The sequence below is a fragment of the Protopterus annectens genome, chromosome 5.part0 (assembly GCF_019279795.1).
Source record: "Protopterus annectens isolate FY-2018-M chromosome 5.part0, PAN1.0, whole genome shotgun sequence".
Lineage (NCBI taxonomy): Eukaryota > Metazoa > Chordata > Ceratodontiformes > Protopteridae > Protopterus > Protopterus annectens.
The window spans coordinates 1,054,080,463-1,054,103,603 of NC_056735.1; the positions used below are offsets into that span (position 1 = coordinate 1,054,080,463).

The 23,141-nt window shown below is 37.4% G+C and overlaps 1 protein-coding gene across 2 annotated transcripts in view; it reads left to right on the forward strand.

Annotated features, from left to right (window-relative positions):
* The window catches only part of SLC5A7 (solute carrier family 5 member 7), a 57,710-nt gene that overhangs the window by 5,955 nt on the left and 28,614 nt on the right, over positions 1–23,141 (forward strand). For both annotated transcript variants that reach the window (XM_044070945.1, XM_044070944.1), the window contains exons 4-7: positions 277–432; positions 3,129–3,277; positions 4,647–4,790; positions 14,990–15,143. In XM_044070945.1, the coding sequence (XP_043926880.1) occupies positions 277–432; positions 3,129–3,277; positions 4,647–4,790; positions 14,990–15,143 (603 nt within the window). The remainder of the gene's footprint in view (positions 1–276; positions 433–3,128; positions 3,278–4,646; positions 4,791–14,989; positions 15,144–23,141) is intronic.

The following is a 23,141-nucleotide window of genomic DNA, read 5'->3' on the forward strand; positions in this document are numbered from 1 at the left end:
AAAACAGTAGCCAAACAAACAGAAGAAATGCTACCCATCAGCATAGCATCACAGAGGACATCTGCAGTCGGAACTTGAATGGAATAATACATTATGTCCTTGGTGTTTTTTCTTTTTTGTACAACATTACTGTGGTAGTTTTATATTAATATACACCAGTGTTTTGCTATTTACAAATGTGTTTGCTGACAGGATAAACACATTTTCTATATAGTTTTTCAAAGAGGAATAGAATACAAATACAGCATTACTGGCATATCTTTCATTTTATTTTAGGTGGTCTGTTCTTTGCAAAACCAATGCGTTCCAAGGGTTATGTGACCATGTTAGATCCTTTTCAGCAGCTTTTTGGCAAGCGTATGGTGGGGCTCCTTTTCATCCCTGCATTAATGGGAGAGATGTTCTGGTCAGCTGCTATCCTGTCAGCATTAGGTAAGAAAAAAGTTTGAAATAAAAAAAAAAAAAAAAAGAAGTGCAGTTTGTAACTCACTGACTGTATTTAACAAAATAAAAAAGTCTACTTTGTATTTCAGAACAATAGCAATTAGAAAACTGTGGGCAACAGGCAGAACCTAGGTCAAGCTGTATGCACAAAGTTCATTCTACATTAGTTGTTTGAAAACAAAATATTTAAAATATTTTGAAGATTTCTGTCTTTGAAAAAAATAAGTTAAATTATATGTTTCATTAGTAACACTTACGTACCATGTCAGATAATCAGAAAAGACTTTAAAGAGGCAAACAAAGTGAGTGCCAATAATAGGGAAACATGAGAGAAGAATACACTATATCCGTTATACTGCATTTTCAGTTTGGAAAGTGAAATTATGAAGTTGCTTACAGCTATGAAAAATTTCTCCCAGTGAGAAGATGCAAGAAGCAAAAGACATTTATGTGATAGAAGTAAATAAAAAGTCTCTGAAAAAAAATGACCACTTTCCACTGAGGCTGTAAGAAAATAGTGTGCATAGTCTCACAAGATATGGAATATAATACAGAGAAAACTGCAAAGATTGTTTAGAAACATTCATAAGATCAAATTTAGATTGTGATGCCAGCTCCTCAGTTCTGTTTTTATTTGCTGTCATGAAATATGTTACTTTACTTTAGTTGTGTCAGTCCATCTGGGACTAACCTATAGAATATACTAATGGCATTTTCTAACGTAGGCACAAACAAGATTGTGGTACTGTATTATTTCTCTTTGTGTGTCTCTCTCACACGTACATACCACCATCATTACCACCTCTAAAAACAGCTGCAGCTACAACATAATCTCACACACACGCACACACACACACATATATCATAATCATTTAATAGAGTGTATTTCAAGTCATAATATATAATGAAGTGGTTAAATAATTTTTGTTAAGCTTTTGATGAAAGGGGAGCTATTTAAATGGCTAACTATCATGACCTGCCCCATCAAATGATGACTGTGCAAAACAGAGTCAGTTATAATAGATATATTGTTAGTATGATTCAGTTCTAAACTGACATGTCATGAATGAAAATAAAACAAGAAGCAGCTCTAAGGTGTAACATTGTATGAGTACTGCTTGATATTTAGTTACTCTAATTTGATATTTTCCTGGGTATCATGATCAGAAGCAGGTAGAGATTAAACAGCGTCTGTTTCTGTTCCCTTTGGTGAGGGCATTTTCAGTTTGGGAAGGAAGGAAGTTGTTGTGTATGTTCATTTTACAGCCCTTTTTTGCATTCTTTTTTGCGTAAGTGACCACATGTTAGAATGCATCTCTTGCAATGCTGTATCTACACAAGTGATTTGCAGACGGCATTTGTTTTCTGGCAAAGAAACAAATGAAATGCTTTGTGAATGAGATGGGGTATGCTATAAAGTCTAGTTGGAATGGGCACATATTTTATCTGAAGAGACCTATACACAAAGCCTACATCGATCCTTCTCTTTATTACCCTTGACCTAAGACAGGGGTATGTTCAGTAATGGGGTGCAGCAGGAATGGTCAAGATGAAAGTGATATGTAACACTGAATAATGACAGGGAGCAATACAGACAGAAGAGAAGAAAATTTATAAAGAAGTGTTGTACAAATATTACTACATAAATTATAGAAAAGTAAACATTGAAAAATACTGAATGATTGCCTTAGTTTTTAGAGGAGTAATGATATAAGAGATGTCTATCCAAGATGCCATTTTTGTGGCAAGTGCAGCTTACTAAACAATTATGGTTTCCTAATGGGACCCTTTGAACTTTTATCACCATTTAACATTTTTAAAATTAGACCGCTGGTTCAGATAGCAGCATTAATTTTATATCACATAACCAGTATAGTTTGGAATTCCTTCAGAACAAAGTCTAATTCAAATATTTTCAAGTTGTCAGACAGAAAACTTATAATTCAAGTGATGCTTGTTCTAACTAGAGCATTTAGTCTGTGATAATTGTTTTGCTTTATTTAGCAGACAGAGCATCTCTCACTTCATAGATGATGGCAGATAAAGTAAAACTAAATGGGGCATATTGGCTGCTTTACTAGTGAATGTGCACATTTTCAATGAAAAAACTGCCCCGTTTCTGACATCAGCCATCTATATTTTAGACACTTATCAGACAGCACATATTGTGGTGCCCAATTAAGCTAGTACAACACAATAAATGCTTGTTTACTGTTATAATAGCATTTCTGCATTGGTCTGATAGTGTAGTTCTTTTTCTCTTTCAACTGATGTTGTTACACATCATATCTGGATCAACACGGAATTACATTTTCTATGAACCTTGGCTCTAGATGATTATCACAGTTGAAGCAACAGCCTGACCCCGTGTGCAAAACAAAATATGGAGAAAATGTGTTATGGATGGATTCATTCCTGTAATGTACTAGAGTGTGGCTAAAATTAGGCAAATATACTATGAAGTAATGTTTACAAATGGCATCCTAAATGCTAAAAAGAGGAAAATGGCACTGGGAAACAACCACATTCACTTATTACAATGACTTCTGTAATGGAGGCTGCACATACCATATCAGCATTCTTCATTGTGTTTTGAAATTAAACTGCTGATAGAAGGTATTGGATGGTTATATGTTATATTTCATGTGTAACAGCCATTAATACTTCTGTATTATCGTTTGCAGGTGCAACCCTAAGTGTGATAATTGACATCAACATAAACATGTCGGTAATTATTTCTGCCTTGATTGCAGTATTTTACACTTTGGTTGGTGGACTGTACTCAGTTGCATATACTGATGTGGTTCAGTTATTTTGCATCTTTATTGGGCTGGTAAGTTTTAACTTTCAGTACCTACACATTGATTGTTGTTACTACAAATGTGTAATAAGAAACTAGTCTTTTAACACAATGGCTGGGAGTCAGAAAAAAATCTCTGCATTTTTTTAAATTGCACCTGTCAAAAGTTGCACTTTATATCATCATGGGAAATACAATTCAGAAACATGTTTATCTGCAATGAGGAAGACTACATTACCAGATAATTTGCAAGTCTCTGAATTGCGCACAAGTATCACCAGTGCTAAACAGCATCTGTCAGTTATACTTACCACAGACAGCCCAGAAATTGAATTCACAGATGAATTCCTTTTAGGTACTCCACAGAAACTTACACATACACACACACACACACACACACACACACACACACACACACACACACACACACACACACCACACATCCATAGGCATTCCATGGAAAATACACCTTCCTGCTCGAATGAACTCACGGACATTCTCACCCTTTCATCCATATACATGCACACACACACACACACACACACACACACACACACACACACACACACACACACACACACACACACACACAGAGTCATATGAGACGTACCATGCCCTTGCAACCATAAGCACAAACTGCCATACACATAAACACACACACACACACACACACACACACACACACACACACACACACACACACACGTGCTTGTGCACACATTCATGTACATACAAAAGAATTGTCTCAGAAGAGAAGAAATTACTTAGTAATTTTAATACAGAGGTATATTTGTGTGTAAATTTCAGCATAAAAATGCATGTAAAATTACAGACATAAATGAATGATTCAATAGAAGATGCAGTTTATGTAATAGTGGGTTACTTTGCACATGGTAACTGTAATGTATAAGGTACTACTGGCAGCCTGGAATTGAGAGTATTCCTGGTTCAGTGTCTTGCTGAAATAACACGCACACTGTTATTTACAACTACAACAGTCTTTCCCAGACATGCGTAAAATAAATGAAGGCAGTACACAAAACTGTATTAAAATATTCAGAGTTGCTTGTGGCATGTTCATGAATACCTCAAGTGATAACCTTTACTTTGCATTCTGGAAGAAATAAAGCACCTAGACTAATGACAACACCATTTTAATAAAGTGCTACAGTGTGTTATATGACTCCATATTTAAAGTAGTTGATCACGTATATGACAGAAAAGGCATGCTTGATATTCAGAGTTAATACTTTATTGTGCAAGATAAATGCAACGGTTTCTCTGCCACTATTGGTAATATAGATGCACTTTTGGTCTTTTTCCATCATTATAATATATGTTTCTCTTCTGGCATTTCTGTAGAAAATGTTGACTCATCAACAGCTGAATTTTCTTTTAACAGTGGATCAGTATACCCTATGCACTCAGAAATCCAGCAGTTACTGATATCGGGTTTACTGCAGTTCAGTATGTTTATCAAGAACCATGGCTTGGGACTCTGAATTCAGAAGATGTTGCTTCATGGATTGATAACTTTCTTTTACTGGTATGTCATTATAGTAGTAGGAAGTACAGTAAATGTATTTTTTTTTCTAAAAAAAAGCCTGCAAAGTTTAATATATGATTTTATTTTACTTGTGAGGAATTTGCTTATCCTACTAGAATTACCCAAAAAGAAAGTAGTCTACCCCTAAAGCTATCTAGTTTGTTGTAAACAATTATTTGACTTTCACACTTATCCCAAAACGTTATTTTGTTTTGTTTTTTACAGGAATATTGTATACATGAAATGCATGATCCTTAAATGAGCACTGCAAAGGGTAAGACAAACAAACAAACAAAAGCAAGTATTCTTTTCCAAAAATATAGGCACTATACTACTGAAAGGGAAAAAAGACTCGTTTTTTGATATAGAAAGGGCAGTTGATCACAGTCTGAAAAAATGTTCACTGTACAAAAAGATTAGTGCATATTTATGTGTCTGTATAGCTGTTCAGCATGTAAGCCCACGTGCTGTGTATAACTGTGACAAATATATGAAGAGATGTTCCTTTTTGAAAAGCTGCGGTCAAACATTCAAAAAACAAGAATCTAAGGCTAACTATGAGAACCTATGAAGAGTCCTCCCTTTTGGAATAGCTGTATTCAAACATTTGTAAATGAGAATTTAAGGCATCTTCCTCTGATCAACAATATGTCGATAACTATGTTGATAACTATGCTGTTATTTCATGCACTAAGACTTTTCACAAGCTGTATTAGATGCATCAACAGGATGTTAACAAACCCTGAAAATATCACATGGTCCCCAAATGACCAAAGTCCTTTAGGTTCCTTTTAACATTTGGCTTGCTGCCTATTAAATGATCTTTTACAATCTGCTATTAAAAAAACAGACCATGGAGGCAAACTTGTACATCCCTTACTTCAGTCAATATCTATCTTTAGCAGTGAATAGAGCATAATTCAGCAGTGAGATGAATGTTCTGATTCCTTCTTTGGGAAACTGTATGTCTGCATCTTTTGTGACTATGCCCAGCAGATGAGCACCAAGAAACAAATACATGCTTTGGTTATCTTCTCTAGACCTGCATACAGATGTGAACCCCCAAAATTACCAGCACCATCCAAATGACCTGCAAAAACTCAATCAGTTATCAATTTGAAAAAATAAATTTTATTTATTTATTTATTTTCAGTTTGGTGACCGGGGAGGCCTACTGGGCTCAAGGAGCCCATTTTCAGTGGAGGTCCGGGGAGAAAAGCTCCACAAAACATAGCAGACATAGCAACAATTAATCAGTTAGTAAAATTTAGGTAGTAAAACATAAGCACAGTAGAATATCAACATAGTATGGTATACAGTGCATATTTACATGTAAATACAATTAGAGGTCCATAATACAGAGTCACCATTATACTGAGGTTTTAAATCTTCTGAGAATGCTATGAAAGAAACATTTATAAGAAAACAGTAAATATGATTGAACTCCTATTGGGTAAGGTGGAAGGTAGTTTATGTATATGTATGTATTCATGCATTAGGCAGGATTAGGTAGGTAGAGTGCAAGTGCATTTCCTGTTATTGGAGAGGTAAGAATGGAGCTGGGTTTTGAAATGATCAAAGTTTTGAGAAATTCTTAGAGAGGGAGAAAGAGAGTTCCATTTTTTGGCTAAGGAAAGGGATAGGAGAAGCTGACCTGAGGGATGGTTTGGTTTGTTTACAGAAATGAGATTTTAGTGAGCAGATCTTAGAGTTCTGTGAGGGGTATATAGTGGTAAGATATTAGTTAGTGCAGGGCACTTAGTGGATTTAAAAATTAGTTTGTGGGCTGTAATGATTTGGAGGTAGTCCAGGTAGTTGGAAAGTTCTAGCCATTGCAGTAGGTGGAGAGGTGTGCAGTGGTGGATAGAGTACTTGGACTTGGTGGCAAACTTTGAGATTTTGTTGTAACAGGATTCCAGTTTAGAGGAGATAGAGGAAGATAGGTTTATTAGTAGAGGGGCACCATACATCAGAGATGGTAGTAAGTAGGTAGTGGCAGGGTCTGTCTTGTGGAAAGGGATAGAAAATGGGAGTTCCTGTACAGCATGCCAAGTTTCTGATGTGTTTTCTTAATGTTTAGCTGAATATGGGTGTCAGATTTGAGATGTTCATCAATAGTGACCACAAGAAGTTTAGCAAAAGGAACAACTTCAATAGTGGAGTGGCATGGCTGATAATGTTGAAGGATGTTTTGTCAAGAGGGTGAGATTTAGAGGGAGAGAATAGTAGAATTTTAGATTTGTTGGTATTTAGAGAAAGGTGATTTTGAAGCATCCAGTTCTCAGTGGTGGAAAAAGCAGTTTGGGTTTTTGTTTGGAGTACTTGGAGGTTAGAAGCAGAGCAGACTAGAGTTGAGTCATCTGCATACTGGACTAATTGATGTTAGGAATAGCTGTGTTGAAGTCATTAATAAAGATATTAAATAGCATTGGGCTGAGTATAGATCCTTGGGGAACACCGGTTGGGGTTGGGAGGAAGGTTGAGGTGCCAGTTTTCCATTTTATGGCCTGAGATCGGTCAGAGAGGTAGCTGCTGAACCAGGCAAGGGTGTTATGTGAGAGATTAAGATTAGCAATGTGGTTTAGGAGATGGGAATGGGAGACAGTATCAAAAGCCCTGGAGAGGTCAAGAGGACTGTGGATACAAGTTCTCCAGAGTCACGGGCGTGGTTTACTATGTCTGGGAAAGAGAGGAGAGCAGTTATTGTGCTATGGCCTGGACGAAATCCGTGTTGAGTTGGGGTGAGGAGTTGGTTATTTGTAAGGAATGGCATGAGGTGGAGGTGGATGCATTTCTCAAGCATTTTTGAAATAGGTGAGAGAATGGTTATGGGCTGGAAGTTGGAGATACTATTATTTTTGCCTCCTTTGTGGAAGGGTAGGATGAAGGCTGCATGCCACAGTTTAGGAACATAAGATTCCTGTATGGATCTGTTAATGAGAATGCTAATGGGGATGGCAATGCCATCTGCTGCAAGTTTTAGAAAGAGTGAGGGGATGTTGTCAGGGGCATTGGAGCCTGGCTTAAGCTTAGAGCGGAGTTTAGTTATATATGAGGAGGAAATGGGTTTGAGATGAAAGATGGGAGATGAGAAAGGAATGGATGGTAGAGGAGAGGGTTTGAGTAGGGGGGAGGAGTTTTTGTTTGGGAAGGTCTTGGTGAGTTCTGCTATAGAGTTAATAAAGAAGGAGTTGAATAGCATGGCTATATCTGGGTCAGACTTGCTAGTGTCAAGGCAAGGATTGTTTTTGTTACCAGGGTTGAGACGAATGTTGACTGACTTCCAGAATTGTTTGGGATTTTTGGAATGATTAGATTGAAGTTTAGTATAGTATGATTTTTTTATCCTGTATAATATGTTTTTTGGCTAGGTTACGGAGTTGTTTATGTTTAAGAAGGGCATCTGGGTTCTTATTGTGATGGTAAAGTTTCCAGGTTTTATTCCTTTATTTCATAAGTATTTTGGTGTCTTTAGTAAGCCAAGGGGCTGAGTTGTTTTTTATATGTTTTGTTCAAGGGGGGCATGAGAGTTAAGGGTTGCAAAGAAGGTTGAGTTGAAATGTTCAACAGCCTGGACTAGAGGAGAGTTTTTAGATTGTTCCAGTTTATTAGTTTGAGAGAATTGGAGAAAGTTGTGGGGTTAAAGGTTGTGAGGTTTTATGTATGGATATATTGATGTTGGTGAAGAGAGGAGGGAGTTTTTCTATGGACAAAGGCTGGCAAGTGGTCACTAATGGAGTCTGGTAAGGTGCCCTTATGGGAGATTTTATTAGGGTGATAGACTAGGATCCAGTCAAGTATGGAGCCTGGGGGGTTGTTTTATTTTGCCTGGTAATGGTATTTGTAAGTTGACTGAAATTATATAGGTTAATCAACATGGTGGGATTATTGTTATCAATTTTGTTCCAGTCAATGTTTACATCTTCTAGGCTGTAAGTCTCAAACTTAATATTGGTTGAGGCCCATAGAAGGATTTCCTTAAGTATATTTGTATTGTTTCCAGGGGGAATCTAGAGGGCTATGACACAGATGCTTTTGTGTTTATTTATTTGGAGAATTCCTATGACTAGCTCAGCATTGTTGAACTGAGGAATATGATTTTGGTAGGGAGTGATGAAGAGTAGGCTAGAGTAGATTAAGGCCACTCCTCTTCCCTTCTTTTTTAGGCTGTCATGTCTAAAAACTTGAAACCCAGGGGGTAGGATTTCAGAGTCAGAAATATTGGGTTTAGGCCATGTCTCAGAAACAGCTACTATGTAGCAATGGTATAGCCAAGCGTGGAAGTGGGCTATTTTGTTTTTTAGACTCTGGCACTGATGGTCAGGAGTTTGAGATATTTAGGGTTGGTAATATGGGTGGTAATAGGGGGAGTTGGATTGTTGCTGGTACTAGGTCCTGGGTTGGGATGTATGTCACCTGCTAGGCATAGGCAGTTAAAGAGAAATGAGAGCAGGAGTTTGGGTTTACTCCTAGTGTTTTGTGGGAAGTATAATAATGCTTTAGGAATATGATGTTTCATTAAGGAAGGTAGACGTTTTAGTTTGAAGCAGAGAAGTGGGTTTAGCTGAGCTATGGAGGGTGATATAGTGTGAAAATGAGATATGGTACAGTGATAATGAGTGTTGAGGGTGATGATATGGTGAAGAGGAGATAGGAAAGAAGGGGGTAGTTCATAAGAGGAATAAGAGGTAGCATGGTATAGAGGAATTAGAAGTAGTAGGAAGAGAGAAGGGATGAGAAAAGTTTGAGAAGGCATGGTATGGTGTAGGCATACATGAATAGATGGGTGGAGGGTATTGAAAAAGTAGTTGGATGTAGAGAAACTATGAGAGTGTAAGAGGGAGATGTTTAGAAGTGAGTAAGTGTTATAAGGTTTGGGATGGAGTAGAGGGTGAGAAAGTATTGGAGGATGAGAGGGGAGGGGATAGTGAGGAGATGTGAGTGGATTGGGAGAGATGAAGTGGAGGAGACTTTTGGCTAGGATAAGTGTAGGAGCACTGGGGGTGGGTGGGAATTGGGGGGTAGAGTAGGGGAGCGGAGTGAGCCCACAGGGCAAAAGGAGCGGGTAGAGCCAAGAGAAGAGATGGCTCAGAGAAAACAATCAGTGAACAGAAGCTGGAATACAAGTAAAGGCAGGGAGAGGGTTATATCTTTGTAGTGATTGGACTAGGGAAAAATGTTAAAGAATACTATAGTTCATCAGATCAAGCCTTGAGAAGTGAAAGTTAATTCCACAGACTCTCAAGTGAGAAACAGAGAGAAAAGTGAACAGTGTATACTTTGTAGGGCTGTGAAGGTGTTGTGCAGAACTTTCCAGGGTGTATGCTGCCACCAAGTGGTGAAGGAGGAAGGTAGTACCATAAATTAAAAGGAATTTACAGCTATGTCAAAATTAATCTAAGAAGTTTACAAAGGAAGCGGACATGGAGTAGCATGTAAACCTGGGAGGGGGGAGCAGCAGACTGCAGCAGGCTGCTATCATGCACACCGTGGTAGAATGCTGTGCAAGATTATAAATTGCAAGCAGCAATGTTCAGTATAGCTACATACACTGACGTTCCTTTGTAGGAGGGAAACTAAGCCCTTTCATTAAGTTGGAGCTGATTGAGCCTGGGAGCAGCTTATCCAAGGATGTCTTCACTCAGATGGGAGGGAATTCCTGTACAAAAAGCAGATAGAGGTAGCACCCAAGGGAGCAAGAGGGAAGCAAGACAAGCAGCCTGGCAGCAGGACCAACTCAGAGGCAAGAGGACATGATTTAGTACTGGTATTTTTAAAATGGCGCCACTGGAAGCAAATAAATAAATAAATAAATAAAGACATAAATTAATAAATATCATAACCTGTGGAGATTGGCACATGAACTGTATTGCTCTTGTTTAGATTGTCAAACTTCATTTGAACTGATGGAGACAGTATGTTCATATGTCTGGCTCCGGTTCACTGCCAGCTCAGGCAGTACCAGAGATCCTGTGATGCTGAAAAGAGATCTTACAAAGTCGCACTGAAGGAGAGTACTGGGAACACAAATATAAATATCACAAGCTGAGAGACAATGGGTACTCAGCAATCTTAGTGGAAGAACTGTATGCGCCAAGAGATGGAGTGTTTTGAAGTAAAACATTTTACTAAAAGGAGACATTACAGACAGAAAAAGAAATAAACCATGACCTGCAAGCAGCCATCCTATGTGAAAACAACTGTCATTTTTGTGGATGAATCTGTGCACCCACAAGTGGATTACTTTATTACCTCAGGACCCAAAAGCAAATCTTGTTGTGACCATTCTCAGAATGTGAAAAGCAGTCTTCGGTACACCTCCACTGCTTTAGTTACATCATGGTCTGAAGAAGGCTCATTGCCGAAAGCATTTATCTGTTGTTACGGCTCTCCATGCTAAAGTTTGACTGTGGTTGTTTTTTATCACTGTTTCTATTAAAAGTTTGTTTTAAAAGTTTTTTAAAAAAAAGTTCTTCAGAAGAGTGCAACTAAAGCCGTGGAGGTGTACCAAAGACTGTGTTTCATACTTCTCTTGTTTCATTCCGTTACCATTGGCAGTTCAGCAGTGTTTCTAATTGAATTCTCAGAATGTGAGTCTATGCCCAGTTGACTACAAAGCTGAACATTTTTTCCTCTTCTATTCATTCTCTGATTACCTACCTAATCCATATCCACGGTTACAAGTAGCAGGACCATATCCACACACTCAGTGGAAAGAAGGAAGAGAAACTTATGTCACATGGTATGCTAGCCCAACATGAAACACACACACACACACACACACACACACACACACACACACACACACACACACACACACACACACACACACACACACACAAACACACACACACACACACACACAGTAGCATCACAAATTAATTAATGGCATATCTTTGGGATGTGGAAGAAAGAAAAAGCCACATGGACACAGTGGTGATGTAAAGATGCTACACAGAATGCACTCTAGCCAAGAACTGAACTTTAGAACAAATTTTAGTGAGATAGCATTAACATCCTCTTCTGTGAGTGTTTACATGTGTGTGTTGATATGTATATATATATATATATATATATATATATACATATATATATATATATATATATATATATATATATATATATATATATATATATATATATATATATATATATATATATATATATATATACATATATATATATTACTATTTATATATATGAATCTACTTAAGTTTATCTAATGCACTTTTTATTGACACCAAATTTATAGGCACATTTTTCTCAAAAGTTAATTTGACCGACAATGTGTATCTAAAGTTAGTTTGACTAACAGGCAGTTTTATCTACAGTTAATTTTATCTAAAATGTTTAAGATAGAGAAAATTCTCCAAATATAAATGTAATAATACTGCTAAATTAAATAAATGCAATTAATACTAAGTCCTGTGTTGCACAGTTACAGAAAATTTTAAATATGGACAGCAATGATTCACTGTGCATGGTTTATCTCACGTTTTTGTGGTTGTATGACTGTGGAGTTAGTATATTTAAGTAAGGTAAGTGTGGGGTGCATGAAGGCTTGCCCCCCTGCAAAAACATTTATTTTTGGTGCATCTTCTTTGTCTTAAGTATTTTAGATAAAATTAACTGTCAATAAAAAAGCTTCAGTCAAATTAACTTTAGATAACAATGTGTCAATAAAGTTGGCGTTGATAAAAGGTACATTAGATAAATTTAACCAGGTCCATATATAAAATGGAAGCCTTCAATGCAATCAACCACTTTGTCACCTCTTTGGTCAGCTGATTTGATTTGTCAGTGTAACTTTATGCTTTGTCAGTTGCTGCTACGGTCAAATTTTATTTAGCCATCTACAGCAGGTAGAGCGGCCTTGCGCCTCTGAGGTGGCTAGACATCTGTGGAGTTAGTACATACAAGTAAGATTGTTCAATGTGTTATTCACAGACAATAATGTTAGCAGCTGAGTGAATGTTAAGTGGGTTTATCTCAAGAAATAAAATGTTGCTTTTCCCGTGCTGTAATTTACTTCTTTGTTATTGTTATTTAGGTGAATGTGCTTGTACATTTATCTGTCTGTATTACTTTGTAGTTGTTTTAAATTACTGATCTGATGTGTTACTTTCAGGACATTTTAGAGAATTTATTAAATGACATTCTTTTTTGGGGTGGTATATAGGATTTCAGCAATATGCAGTGGCTTTTTTAAATTGATTTTTGGTCAATGGTGTTATTTCTTAGGATGTGTAAATGAAACTACTATGTGTATAAATGTAAATAGAAATGCAACTGCTCTGTGTTTAACTAGAACTAAATATAATGCAATGTAAACAAATGGAGCATTTCTCCCTGGGCCTCTGCTAAAAATGGATATTATCCAGTCAGGCTTTCCCAGTAAAATCGCCAAATAAATAATTTATTGTCAGGTTTATAGAAAGTCATAAATGTAATGTACACAGACATCTGCTTTTTGCAGAAGGTGTTTGAGTGCGCGCGTGTGTGTGTGTGTGTGTGTGTGTGTGTGTGTGTGTGTGTGTGTGTGTGTGTGTGTGTGTGTGTGTGTGTGTGTGTGTGTATACGTGGAACAGGAATATGGATACTAGTCTATCTATATATTTAAGATCTCATATGACATGCTGCAGTAGCAATCAATTTGTTTTTGATGTTGAACTTATTGTTGTTACTATAACAAGTGCACCAAGAAATGTGAGATGGCACTGTTCTGTACATATCCTAACCAGAGTTCCTCTTGGAAGAAAAATTTTGGTTGGAAGTATGAAGGGGTTTTATCAGAAGGTGTGCAGTGAAAGAGGGTGACATTAATGCACCATGCATAAACTGGGAAATTCCTACATTAAGGAGAAGTGAACTAAACAATGTTGTTGAGATGAGTATTATTTCTAATTATCAATAAAAAATAAAGGATTCTACAAGATGAGATAACATCTTGGATGTTATATGGACTCATAAAAAGGTTAAGTGTTTTGATGTTAAATGTAGAATATCTGAGTCAGACCATCTATGTGTTAAATGGGAAGTAATGATGCCCATACATTTTGGAGGAAGATGAAATATTTCTCCAAAGAAAATTTTAACAAGTACATTTTGAGGCTATAAAGAAGAAGCTTGCTGATTGAAAGAGACATGATCAAACAGTTAGGAACATAGCAGATAATTGGGATATACTTTATAACTGCATCAACTCTTTGATCTTAAAAATGTGCTCCTTGTGGCAAAAATAATTAATTAAGGAATCTTATCTCATATGAAGAGAGACATCAAATTGTTTGTGTAAAATAAAAAAGTATTTCTGTTGGAAATAAGAGATAATATAGGAAGGCTAGCCAATCAGGATTGAATGTACGTTTTAACAGTAAAACTGTTTCTGACCATCGCATATTCATAGGGAAATTTAGTAACTCATTCTTTGAGACATCAAATACCCTAAGTGCATAATTAAGATAGGACTGTATCACTGTAAGATGATTGCCCAAATGTTTTGTATAGGGAGGTACAAAACGTAACATCAGCAATTAAGGATAACTCATCAGCAGGATCTGATGAATTAAATTATTTTTTTTCTGACTAAAATTATAAAGCAGTTATGACTGTGTTTATCTTTTTATTAAAGAAATATTTCAAGCAGTGTTTTTCTCATTTATAAATGCTATAGAAATAAATTTATGTCTTCCTTATTAGGGATAGATTTTTTTTTCACAGCACTCCTCCATGAGGAACAACCATGCTTTAGTTGCATTATCAATCTGTAAGTCAAAACTACAAAGGACATTTTACATTATAGGACCAGGAGGTTATGGAATTTATTGCTATTACATATTAGGAAGGCAGAGAGTTTAAAAACTAGTTAAATATCTGGTTGGTAATGGTATGCTCACCCAAACTTTATTAGGCAGCAGAATCTTATGTGTTGCTGAGGCTGGCAACTACCTACACCAAACATTGAATATTATATGATAAATAATTTATGGTTTTAAACACCATCTATAATAACACTTTTATAAGGAATTAAGAAAAATAATACATTATTTAAAGATGCAGTATAACTATTGAAATGGTATGTATTATGCAGACTATTGTAAATTAATTGTGGAACAATCACATGTTATTTCAACTACTTCTAAATGAGGTACATCCATATTTGCAACATAAAAATAACATTTGTCTTGCTCTCCTTACAGATGTTGGGGGGGATTCCTTGGCAAGTTTATTTTCAGAGAGTCCTTTCAGCATCTTCTGCTACATATGCTCAGGTACTTTCCTTCCTTGCTGCTATGGGTTGTTTGGTGATGGCCTTACCTTCAATTCTCATTGGTGCTGTTGGAGCTTCAACAGGTAAAAAAAAGAGGCACTCATCTTATTTTGGTAATATATACTTCATTATGCTAATCATTTTTTCAATTAGGGTTAACTACACCCACAAGCACTGTCTGGTCTACTGTACTGGACAGAAAATAAGAGGCAATGATCACAAACATCTGATGTGGCTTCCCTCTTTAAAATACTGCTGCAAGTCAGTCTGTTGTCAGCTGATCTCTAGGTGTTATGAGTTGTATTTTTCATGTTTTGTATTAGTAGCAACAGACTAAGATGGCACTTCCCTGCCTTTGATCTTATTTATTAGAACTATAAACGTTTTACCATTCTCACTTGGGATTTGGAAATAATTCCCCATTATTTCTTTAAAATAAGCAATGAATGGTACTATTAGCTACATTCAGTATCCCTTTACTTGGTCAGGATGTTTTTGTAAACTTTATTTTGTTAATTTGGCATTTTTTCTTTATCGGATGGTTAATTTGTTTGTTGTATTTGTATCTCTTTAAGTCAGATTTTTGATTGTTTATGTTTTTGCATTTTCAATTTTTTTGTGACAGTATTGTATAATGCAGGCTGGTAAACCATTTCTTTGTACTATTTTGGTCAAATTTAGATGTGTATGTTTGTGTTTCAGTTTAGTTAGGCACAATGAAGAGACTTAGGAACACAGGTGGACAGTGGTCTCACCTTCAATAACCATATCACCACAACAGTCAGGAAATCCTTCTATGTGGCACACCTCATCACTAAGGGCATATCATCCAGAAAAAAGGAGGTCATTGTCCTACTGTACTCATCCCTCATTAGACCCATTATAGAATACAATGCCTCATTTGATATGTACCTCACAAGACATTTGCAACAGCTGGAAAGGCCCCAGAAATACCTCACTAAAAGAATCAGAGGCCTAAAGCAGATGCCCTGTGCTGACCATCTAAAAAAACTCCAGCTATACTCTGTGGCATATCGTCTACTCAGAGGCAATCTCTGCTTAACATACAAGGCCATGTCAAACCCTGAGATGTTAGACATGCTCCACTTAAAGAAATTCTAATCCCTTCAGAGCCATACACTCCAGGGATCTAAACCTTGTCATCACAATCAACAAAACATGCTGGAGGGATAGGTTCCTGACCCAGAGACTCCCCAGACTCTGGAATAGACTGCCCATACATATCAAGCAGAGCGCCTCATTGGCCTTCTTCAAAAGGAACCTTGACGATTTGACGGGAAATAGGAAATTCTCCCCAGGGATCACGTCAGTCACCCTGCTAGACAGGGGTCCATGGAAGTAAATATTGTAGGAAAAACTATACAGGGAGTTGTTATGGCTAGGCTTGTATAGGCCCTAGGGCTGATAGCCTAGTACCAACCTATGAAATTTGGAAATTAAGGGGTGCCATTCGGGAATCGTGGTACCCAATTATTTGGACCGCAAAACCAGTAAAAAACAATAGAGTCAGTACAGTTGAGAGGTATGATCAGTGATATAACCAAAAATAGTGGGCAGCAAGACTCAAAATCAGGGACAAGTTTTCAAATTAATTCACAAATTAAAAATAATAAAACAATATGCTTTGTAAAAACAACTCAGTGAATACCAGAAAATCAGAAATTTTATGAGGGACCAAGCAAAAATATGAGATAAAGTCAGTGTCATTTTACAAAATCAGAGATAGTTAAGAAGTATGAACAGGAGGGAATTTGGCAGCAAGAGTTGCTTAAACAGAATGGAGAAAGAGGGTGAAAAGGACATATTAGTAAATAGAACTTTTGGAAACAGTATAGAAAGTATGGGAATACATCAAGTATGACACTGGAAGGAAAGGTGCCAGAGACCCCCAAGCAAGATGGCTGCTTAGGCTCAGAGTTCTGGACAAAGGGTCAGGAAAAAAAAGTAATCAGCTAGTTTCAGATGGAAAAAAAATCACAGGATGGGGGACAGGGAGAAAATCGAACAACAGCTGCCAGAGTTTAAACAGCTCCACAGGAAGAACAGCTCTGTAAACTGTTCCAAAATCTGATAACATTGTAGTCACTAGTGATAAAGCCTAATGAGGGAAACAATAGGCAATCAACAAATAGAAGTTACAAAGACATGCATCTGGAGCATTCCCCCCAGGCCTACACTGAAAATTGGCTTTTTCCAAATTGGACTTTTCCACTAAACAAATATTAAATAAATAAAAATAAGCTGAAAGAAATAATGCAAGGCTTGGAAATGGGCAGAGCAGCACTGAGGTCGGAGTTACAGGAATGCAGTAGAAGGTTGGTAGAAATAGAAGGCACATGAGAGGATATATGGAGGGGAAGACACTCTCCAAAAAGGGAGTGTACTTTTTCCAGAAATTCCTTGAGTCAGGCCAGTCATCTGTACAGGATACTAAGAAAACAGGAAACTCTAAAAAGGCTGGAGGGGATAGAAATTCAGGAGAGGTAAATATCAAACTATACAGCAGGAGCAATGACAATAACAACAGAGAGAACGGGGAGGATCTGGGATAGAGATGAACAAGTGGAAAGATCAGAAAAGGAAGCAGCAGTTGCAATGTCTGATAGAGGAGACAGTGATAGCACTATAAACAAAATGGGGTCGAGGAAACACTGATGGGATGGAATCAATGAAGCAATTAGAGGAAAAATCATGTGAGATGATGATTAGAAATATGCACAAAACAAGGAGGAGATAGCAGAATGGATGAAAAGCAAGATACAGAGGGGATTATGGAAAATGGTATAAGCAGAGAAGCACTAAGACAAGGAAGCAGTAATAACTTAACTAGAAGAGTAGAGTAATGGAATTGAAAGACTAGAGGAGGAATATGAGAAGCATCAAGCAGGAGGTTCAAAAAAGAAAAAGGTGAGACAGAAAGGTACTGGGCATTGTGGAAAAGTGGGAGAGATTACAGAAGAGGACAGTGTGGTTAGCGAGGGCGTTATGGACTACTACCAATAAATATACCAAGATCAAAAGAATGAAAAGGAAGTCCATTGGGGGGTTGCAGACAGAGGAGAGGAGTATAGGCAGAAGGAAAACAAAGATAGAAACTGATTGCAAAAGTCATGCTGAGGGGATCAAAGTGTCAGTGATGGCAATGAAAGACCGAGGGGTAGGGGCCCAGCTGGATACTTGGTGCTGCTCTATAAGTGGGCAGTGATGCAATATGACAGTTATGAAGGAGGAGTTTGAAAGGATAAGTGAAACATGGCAAAAAACAGATGTAATGAAAAAAGCCAGTGTAGTAGTGCTTCTGAAAGAGGGATAGACAGGATGGAAGTAAGGGATTACAGACCAATTTCTTTAATTAACACAGACATCATAGCGATGACAAAACAGCTTTCCAGGTGACTGGATGAGATTCGGCAGAGAATAACACAGGGAATGCAGAATAGCTTTGCAGAGGGACAGAGGACATAAATGAATTAGTGGGCCCTAAAGAAGTTTATTGAGAGAGAGAGAGAAGAGCAAAAGCTAAAAACATCTTTATTAAATTATCACTAAGACATTGGCATACATAAATGAATATAAAATAAAACAAGCCAATATTAACATTTCTTTGTACATAAGTGTGATGTTTCTCTAATTGTATGATGTTCTTTATAATACATTTATGATTATTATGTTTCATATTTTTCTTATATTACATATGTATTTCTTTGTAACTTATGGGACTTTTTTGAAGGTCTCAATTTAAGTTTGTATTTTCTTATATTATGTATTCTCTGTGGGATTATTTTTGTTGTCTCATCTTATGATTGTAGTTTCTTAGATTATGTTTTCTCTGTAACTAGTGGGGCTTTTCTCCCTGGCCTCCACTGAAAATGAGTTACCCACTCAGTCGAACTTTTCCGGTAAACAAACATGAACATAAAAATAAAAATGAAATTAAATAAATAAAATTGCCTTATCTATGTTTTATGGATTGCATACGTTTCTTTCTTTTTAACAATTATTTGTTCCAAAATTACATACATTTCTCAATTCCTGTCTTGCCTTAAACCTCACTGATCCTCTTGAACATTATTCTGCCTGCATTGCTCCCACAATTTCATTTATTTCTCTGTAATATGCTTGTTCCCTTTTCTAAAGATCCCACCAATAGTTAATTTATCTTCTTTACAAATATTTAATACTTCAGTTACAGTTGGCTTAGATTTTTATTTCCATTTTCTAGTAATTGCATTTTGGTAGTCAATAGCATTAAGCCTAGTAAGGCCTTACTATGTCTAGGTAATTCTGATATTTATTTATTTATTTATTTGCAGTTTGTTTTGCCAGGATAGTCAATTGGGCCACAAGGAGCCCCTTTTCAATGGAGTCCTGGGGAGAAAAGCCCCAGAAGAATACAAATACATAGTACACATTGCACATATACATTACATATTATATCATAGGAATACAAAGTAAATATGATAACAAAAGGTTAACAATGAGAAAATATATCAGTATAGATCATTAAACAGTAATAAAAAACACTTTTTTACAAAAGTAGCAGCATAGGGTAATTGTTAAGTAGTTGGTCAAATAGTTCAATAGAGCTGTGGAACTATAGGAGGCAGTGATGGTGTATTTAGTTCTAGGAGAGTAGGAAGTGGTATTAGAAGGATTAGGTAGGATGGGAACAGGAACACTTCCATTGCAAAGTTAGGTGTGCGTGCGGCAAGGTTTTAAATGAGGAGAGACTGCTGGTGATGTGGATAGGAGATGGTAGAGAATTCCAGAGGCATGCACGAGAGAAGGACATTAGATGATTCCCAGTTGGATGTGTGGGTTTGTGCAATTTAATTAGTTTTGGGAATTAGATCTTAAAAGTTGTTCTGGTTCATGCATTTCAAAGGAAGTGGCTAGGGAGGGACAAAGAGAGGGGTTGTAAATGAGTTTGTGTGCTTGGATGAGATAGGTATAGGTGAGGAGGTTAGGTAGCTCAAGCCAGTTATGTTGGTGAAGAGAATTACAATGGTGAGAAATGGCTCTGTGAGCTGCTGCAAGTTTTGATATCTTGTTATAACAAGAGGAGAGTTTTGTTTTGAGGGGGGATTGCAAGTCAGTGAGGATAGATGCACCATATAGGAGGGATGGGATGAGATAAGTATTGGCTAGTATGAGCCTGGTGGAAGGAGAGATGTAATGATTATGGTGGTGTAGCATACCAAGTTTTTTGTGGGGGTTTTTTATATTTACTTGTATATGATTGTCAAATTTTAGTTGATCTATGAGTACTCTTAGTAATTTAGTGTCAGAGACTATTTTTAGGGGAGTATTGTTTTTGCTGGTGATTATGAATGAGTGTTTATCTAGGTAGGAGGTTTTGGAGGTGGTGAATAACATAAGTTTAGTTTTGGTTGCATTAAGAGCCAGATGGTTGTCTAGCACCCACTGCTCAGTAGAGGAGAAGGTGCTTTGGGTAAGCTTATTTAGAGTGGGAATAGAAGGGAAGGAGGAGATAATGGTAGAATCGTCAGCATATTGGATCAGGCTGGAGTTTGGAATGGCTTGGTAGAAGTTATTAATGAATATATTGAACAGTACGGGGGGCCTAAAATGGAACCTTGGCAGACACCTGTGAGAGTATTACGGAAGGGTTAAGTGACTTTATTCCATCTGACTGCTTGTTTGGTTGTGAGGTAGCTGGAGAACCACTTGGTACAGGAGGGGGCTAGGGTTTTTTTGGAGAGTTTATTAAGTAGCAGGTTGTGGTAAATAGTGTCAAACACCTTGGAGAGGTTAAGGAGAAGAGTGGACATGAAATGGCTGGAATCTTGGGCTTTGTTAATCATTTCAAGAAAGGAGAGAAGGGCAGTGGAGGTGCTATGACTGTCTAAATCCATGCTGTGTGGTGGTAAGAAGCTGGCTGTTGATGAGATAGGGTAAGAGTTGTTGGTGGATACAATTTTTCAAGAAGCTTAGAAATAGGGGATAAGATAGCAATAGGACAGAAGTTTGGAATGCAATTATTATTGCCTCCTTTATGTACAGGAATAATAAAGGCTTTCTTCCAGAGCTGGGGGACCTTGTTGTCTGAGATAGACTGATTAATAAGTATACTGATAGGGAGAGCAATGGCTTCTGTGGCTACTTTTAGGAAGTAGGAGGGAATTTCATCTGTGGCATTAGAACCAGGTTTTAATTTAGGAGAAGTTTTTTATGGTGGATATAGAGATAGGATTGATAGAGAAGGGTGGAGGTTGGGGGCATGGAATGCCAGGAGAGGAAAGGATGGGTGCAGGCTGATGAGGGGTCACAGAGGTGCTAGTGAAGGGCAATGTTAGCTTGCCTATGGATACTATGCAGAAAGAGTTAAATTGGGTTGCTAAGTCCACGTCAGAGGCATGTGGATTAGGGCAAGGTTTTTCTTTTTTTCCCAGGTTGAGGAGAGATGAGATTCCTTTCCAAAATAGTTTGGGATTGGTGTTGTGGTTGGTTTGAAGAGTGGAGAAATAGGCTTTGCGGTCTGAGGTAATACGTTTTTTGACTTTATTTCATAGTGTTTTATATTTGTTAAGGGTGATGTTGGTTTTATTTTTATGGTAACGTGTCCAGACTTTGTCACTGAGTTGCATATTAGCTAATGTGTTTTTTGGTTAACCAGGGTACAGGGTTATTTTTTGTACGTTTTGTTTTTAGAGGGGCAAAAGAGTTGAGCAGGTTTGTGAAAGTAGTGTTAAGGTAGGAGAGAGCATTATCTAGGGGAAGAGTCTTTAATGGGTTCCAGTTTGTGCTTTTTAGTGCATTTGAGAAGCTTTCGTAATTGAAATTTTTTAGGCAGTGAATGGAAATATAGGTGTGAGTTAGTTGGATGGAAGAGGAGAGACAATGGGCAAAAGTGGGGAAGTTGTCAGCTAGTGGGTCTGGGAGAATACCATTATCAGAGATATAGTGAGGATGGGATACTAGAATCCAGTCTATTGTACTTCCAGTAATGTAGTTCTTAGAAGGCCTGGTAGTGGAATTGATTAGTTGTGTAAAGTTATATAAGTTAATATTGAGTGAGTTAGTGGGAGATTGGCTTGTGGCCCAGTTTATCTTCACATCCCACTGGATTATGGTTTCATGAGTAATGTTGGTGGAAACCCAGAAGAGAACATCTTCAAGGGATGAGAGATCGTCTCCAGGGGGAATATAGAGGAAGAAAACAAATATGAGTTTATGTTTGTTTAGGTGGAGTAGGGCTGGTATCATTTCTGCCTTCAAATCAAATAAAAAGATTTCAGCAGCGCATAGGGCAAATGCACGGCTCACCAATCGTAGAATATAAAACAAAAATACACAGAGCCAGCATACAGTATTCAAGGTTGAATTGTAATGAATATTAAGTCATTACAAAGGAAAAAACAGCATTTCTGCCTTGCCAAATTTGGGAAAGGCTTTGGTATAGGGGGTGACTAAGAGGGATGCTGAGTAAATGAGTGCTACACCACCACCACCCTTTTTTGTGTTCTGTCATTCCTTAGCATGTGTTAGTTGGGAGGAGTTAGTTCAGAATATTTTATGTGGGGCTTAAGCCAGGTTTCTGAGATGGAGATAATATCGGGTTGGTTATGTAGAAGCTAGGCATGAAGGTTTGGAATTTAGTTACATAAGCTCTGAGTATTTAGAGCTGAGAAGTGGAAGGGTTTGCCTGTTGCTTAGGGGGTGGGGTTGGGGGCTGGATTCAGTGTGGTAGAGGGGCCTGGGTTTGAATGGATGTCCCCAGAGAGAGGATAGAGATAAGATGATGAATGAGGTATTTGGTTTGTTTGGGGTGTAGTATACAGGTAGAGAGGTTTGTGGACATTAGACTAGTGTAGTTGGGAACAGTGTTTTTAGAGTTAGGTAGGAGTCTATAGGGGAAGAGCATGCTAGTGTTGAGGGAGTGGAGACTGGGAGATATAAAGGTAACAGTAAATGTGTACTTTGTAGAGGATGGGGTAGTGGTGTGAAATGGGGGGAGTGGTTTGCATTAGTAGGATGGGTGATATAGTTTAGGTAAGTTAAGGTAATTAGAAGGATTATTTGAGTAAGTAGGGATAGAG